The sequence below is a fragment of the Montipora foliosa genome, chromosome 5 (assembly GCF_036669935.1).
Source record: "Montipora foliosa isolate CH-2021 chromosome 5, ASM3666993v2, whole genome shotgun sequence".
Taxonomy (NCBI): domain Eukaryota; kingdom Metazoa; phylum Cnidaria; class Anthozoa; order Scleractinia; family Acroporidae; genus Montipora; species Montipora foliosa.
This window is the reverse complement of record NC_090873.1, coordinates 15,834,983-15,840,235: the sequence shown is the minus strand read 5'-3', so window position 1 is coordinate 15,840,235 and position 5,253 is coordinate 15,834,983. Positions and strand designations below refer to the sequence as shown.

Sequence of the window (5,253 nt, the reverse complement as noted above, 5' to 3'; positions counted from 1 at the left end):
TTGCAGAAACCGTTGCAACGAATTTTTTGAACATTTCGCAGTGTAACATCTGTCCTGCAACTTGTGTAGCAACATTTGCGGCACCAGCCAATGAAAATGTTCCTTCGATCAACTTCATTGATCATCGAAACAAAACAATTTGCATGCAACGTTGCTCAGTGTAACACCCGTAAAACAACTTGTTTCGTAACGTGAGAAAGTTTGTAGAAATGGCGTTGCGAAACAAGTTGCACGAAAAATTGCACAGTGTAACAGCGCCTTAAGAAAAAATACAGCAAGACAGCGATAGAGGCTGCTTGTAAATGTTGACGATTCGACTCGAATCGAATCGAGTCGTGTCGCTTTCAGTCGAGTCGTCTTGCTGGCAGTCGATTCGCGGGACACTTGGAAAACAAAACTCATCCTGGTACATTAGTCTGAGAATGTTAAACAACGGAAGGTGGCCAAAAGATAAAACACATAGTTGTCTCTTTTTCTAATAAAGCAATGAAGATCCAAGACATACCGTAACCGAAGCGAATAACAACGCCAAGAACCTTAAATCGATCGCCTACAATCTTCCCTTGCTAATAGAGCAATTCGCAGCCTATAATCTTTGTTTATTACTTGCCTGGGAATAATAAACAGGGAACGTTGGCCAAAAGGAAGTAAAAACGAACATGTCTCGTTCTTAGAGCGTCCGGCTAGAAGAAAGATCTGATACGACGTAATCCTGGGAATATTAAAAGCAGGGAAGGTAGCCAACGAGGAAAAGAACTTGCCTCGTTCATAAAGCGGGGAGCCTCTGAGACAAACGATAAACCACTCTTGCTGACCGTAAATTCACGGGACACTTGGAAAACGAAATGTTAACGATTCCACTCATCCTCGTTTTCTACAAAGGCAGATACGCCTTGGAATGTTAAACAATGGAAGACGGCCAAAGGGGAAAACACATAGTTGCCTCGTTTTTTAATAAAGCTCATATTCTGTCCGGCCGCAATTAAGATCCGAGACATAGGGTAAACGATACGAATAACCACGCCAAGAACCTTAAATCGATCGCCAGCCTATAATCTTTGTTTAATACAATAACAACGGACGTTGGCCAAAAGGAAGTACACATGAATATGCCTCGTTCTTGCAAATCGACGGTCTCTAAGACGAGTCGTCTAAACACCAGACAATTCGAGTCGAATCGTCAATATTTCTTACCATCCTCTTACCCTTCCTGTTGTCCATTGGCATGTGTCTTGGTAATGGACAGTCTCTAAGACGAGTCGTCTAAAGACAAGACGATTCGACTCGATGCGGGTGCATTGGACAACCCGCGAAGTACCTAAAATACTACTTACACAGTGCTAGTACTCTCGCCAAATGTCACGGTGCGTCACATATCAAATGCCGTGTAATCGAGCTTTGGAGCACCTTCTTAAATGCCTGTTTACATGGAGGTGGGTAACTCGCCTAGGAAGGGTCGGAAAATAGCTCGCGCAAGCTACTAGTACGTAAACAGGCAACATGGCGGGTAAAGGACCCGCCATGGCGGTTTTGACGGTTAATGCGCTTTTACTCTCAGTACCTTCTTTTGCCTCAACGTTTCCGTGCTGTGGCTTCTTTTTGTCACTTTTCATTAATGCTGCAACGCCTCCGCCAAAGCAGTATATTGTGACTCGAGCCGACCCCGGGTTGGCGGGTTACCCCACCTTCAAGCGTTTACATGGCAAAATGCGAGCACGGCTTGGCGGGGTAACCCGCCTCGGCGGGTTACCTCGCCTATCATGTAAATGCGAGGCTGAAACTATAAGAGTTTATATGAACAGGCGGGTTACCCCACCTAGGCGGAAAATTATTTAGGTTGATTGTTAAAAGAGCCGCGAGCGGACGGTTTCATTTGGGTAAACAATTTGTAAAATTGACGAACACATGCAGTTTTTTCGGGATACGATTTGTAAGACACAAATCACTGTTGAGTGATTGAAAGACTCAGTTCGCAATCAGAAGCCGTTGCTAGAAAAGATTGAAGATAACCATTTGTGATTTGAAAATATTTACAAATCACACGATCGGCGTGGTTCCAAAAATGAAAATATTGGAAGTTTGCGACAGTATTTTGTCATGAAGAGCTTGTTTGAACACGACTTTGTATTGAAAAAAAGGCTGCAAGTTAATATTATATGGTTGTAGCAATTTAACATACAGATCGATTGCAAGTTTTTCGAAGCAGAATTAGTCTGAAGCTTTGTTTTGTGACCAAAACTGGTAGTATGCAAGAATCGATTTTAGCGATGTCCGCGCTTTCAACAACTCGACCCACAAATATGTATTCTTGGCTATAGATTTAAAACAAGGCCTCTTCTTTGTGAGGCTCACAGAAGGAGGAGGTTCTTATCTCCTATTCAAACCCCAAACAGCCCGCCACATGCACATTTGCGATGGTTGAGGAAAGCGAAAGGGTAACAGTGTAGCATTTTTTCTTGGTCAATCCACAGCTAAGAAAGCGAGAAAAATATCAGTTGGAACAAGAAGTCGAAGGCAGGCACCAAACAGTTTCCCAGATTTTCCAGATTTCAACTTCACGACAGATAATGTACTTGAGCTGATGGAAAAGTACTTTGAACAGATGGACAAGTACTTCGAAAATTTGCAGCTAATTCCTATCGAATACTGCAACTCAACTCAAAAGCTTTGCCCCGTAAGTCCACCCGGACTGCCAGGTAAAACGGGGCCACGGGGACCTCGGGGAATCGCCGGACGGAAAGGAAAGAAAGGCAGCCCTGGTCTAAAAGGAGTTCCTGGTGAGACTGGGGGTAATGGGGCTCCCGGACCGAGAGGTCTCAAGGGAGATACGGGACCGTCAGGACCAAGGGGTCCCCTGGGAACATCCGTTGCGCCATCGTTTGCCCCGTATGCGATGATATCACCCGCGCAATATCGGGAGGACGAAAACGCGAATAGGTTTGTGTCATTCAATTGTAAAGTCGGAGGAAACCCTCGTCCCAGAGTTTCATGGCGGTTCAAAGATCAAACAATTTTGTCAGGAGATAAATATGTAATCAGAGATGATGGAATGCTGATCATTGGCCGAGTCAACAGCAAAGACATTGGGGTGTACACATGCGTTGCAACCAACACTCTTGGATCTTCTAAGTCGACTGGTAGGGTGTTTGAACTTTTCATTTTTGTAGAAGTGTACCTTACCAATCTCGAGTTCTCGACCTTAGAGCGCTTCCCTTGACGGAGGGAGAGAAGAGCTCTGGGGAACCGTGAAACAAAGTGTTTTCTCGTTGGTTTTCGTGAAGAACAATCAAAAGCGTCTCTGATTGGTCCGTAAGGACAACACGTTTTATGCGTTGCAGTAAACAGGTAAAATTAACACTGGAAGTAACAGCGAGTCCATTGTTGCACTTACAACCTCTTCGCTGGACTAGGACAATTTAATCCGTTTCCCTCCAGGACTCATGATTTTGAAAACGTATCTTTCCATTGCTGTGGTTGTTCCGGTACACTTTAATGGCGAAAACACACCGTGGGAAAGGAATTTCATCAAAATGTTGAACTGAAGTGGGCGGGACAGTCACTCAATAATTCGGACCCATTCCACGGATCGGTGGTTTTCGTAATATAACGTTTTGTGACCCCAAATCACCATGAAGAATGTCTACTTTACTATTAAGTTGTTTTTTGGACTCTGGCACGTAGATGATACTTGTTGTGTCTTTCATGACGGGCAAAGAATATGGGTTTTCTTTATCCCAACTCTAGATATCTTGTTCACTTTTGTAATACTAACATACATGAAGATTACTCAGTTCTGATTGGCTAAAAAAGTGCAATCCTCATGTAACACATGTGCAAAGCTAACGCTAATTACAAATGAAAGTTTCCAAGAATAGAGAATGACGTTTGAACGACTTTGGTCCTCAGCCATTTGACAACGCAGCCATGTTGTATTTTACGTTTGCATCGGCGTCACGCTTGATGTACTGTAGAGTAGAGGGGCCAGTTAAGATGTAAACACGATAGCAATCTATTTTGTTCTCTTTTCTTAAAAATCTTCTCTTTAGAAAGAATATCCGCCCCGCGAGCGACAGTATCGCCAGCGAATCAGACTAAAGACGAAGCAGACCAAGCCATGTTTCATTGCGAAGTAGAAGGTTATCCTCTGCCACATAAAATTGAATGGCTATTGAACAAGAAGAGACTTGTGCCAGGAGAGAAATACGTGATCAATGGACATGAGAGAACACTTCTGATCAAACAACTAGATCACAGGAAATTTCTTTCTGATATAGGAGAGTACACTTGTACTGCATCAAACCTTGTTGGATCATCTGTGGCGACTGGACATTTGTCGGTCAGAGGTAGGAACTTCATTTCCCTTGGTTAGGTTGACAGTTAAGGGTTACTGTATACGGGTAAGCTCTCTTACCCTCTGGTCACCAAGAGTATGGTATAATAAAATGCTTGTGAAAAACGTGTTGCATACAATTAAAAGAAATGCAATACGCATGGTATAATTTTTTCCCACTGAGTATTCATTTAAGGTTTCTTTGATACAAAACATTTGGTAAATTAGTCATTTCACTTTCCCGCGGCGTTTCTTTTGATTAAGATTACTGATGAAACAAAGGAATGATCATTTTCTTCCTTTTTTGTCAGCAACTTCTTGCGACTGTTGGCGAAGTGCTTCGCGCCGTATAACAGCGATCACGTGGGGTTACAGGGGTCCCAATGGCTCCGATACCGATGCTATTGACTTCCAAACCAGCAATGACGTCACCTTGCTTGGATATCGAATGTGGCGTCTCGGAAAAAGAGATCAACGTGGTCGACCTCTTAAAGCTAAGGTCGTAATTCGTTTGCACGACAACGATACACGTCTGATGGCGGAGGACATCGTCAACGTAAGTTACACGAACAGCGCTGATGATGCGTTTGAAGTGCGCTTCTCGCAAGGAATTTTTCTTTTCGCTGGTAGTTGGTACACGGCAACGTCCAAAATTACCCCAGAGTGGTTACAAAACATTTATTGTTTTTACAACGACGATGGCATGGCGTCGGCACATTGTTCCAGTGCCGGAGTTGTGAAGTTCCAATCTTCATCGATCTTTGGTTCGCCATGGAATCGGCGAGTTGGACAAATTGCTGCATTGATTTTTGGTTCGTCTGGAGCTCAGTGCTGACGTTTTACTTGCAAAGAAATTTGAAGTTTTGTTTTGGTTTTTTCTTTTTCATTTATTACGAAAAGTGCTCAATAAAGAAATTTAATTG

At 43.3% G+C, this 5,253-nt stretch overlaps 1 protein-coding gene across 1 annotated transcript in view; it reads left to right on the top strand.

Annotated features, from left to right (window-relative positions):
* Positions 1-5,253, top strand: part of LOC138002986 (uncharacterized) — an 11,078-nt gene extending 5,825 nt beyond the window's left edge. Inside the window, exons 2-4 of the mRNA XM_068848940.1 lie at positions 2,472-3,137; positions 4,047-4,343; positions 4,642-5,253. Of these exons, the coding sequence (XP_068705041.1) occupies positions 2,472-3,137; positions 4,047-4,343; positions 4,642-5,165 (1,487 nt within the window). The 3' untranslated portion in view covers positions 5,166-5,253. The remainder of the gene's footprint in view (positions 1-2,471; positions 3,138-4,046; positions 4,344-4,641) is intronic.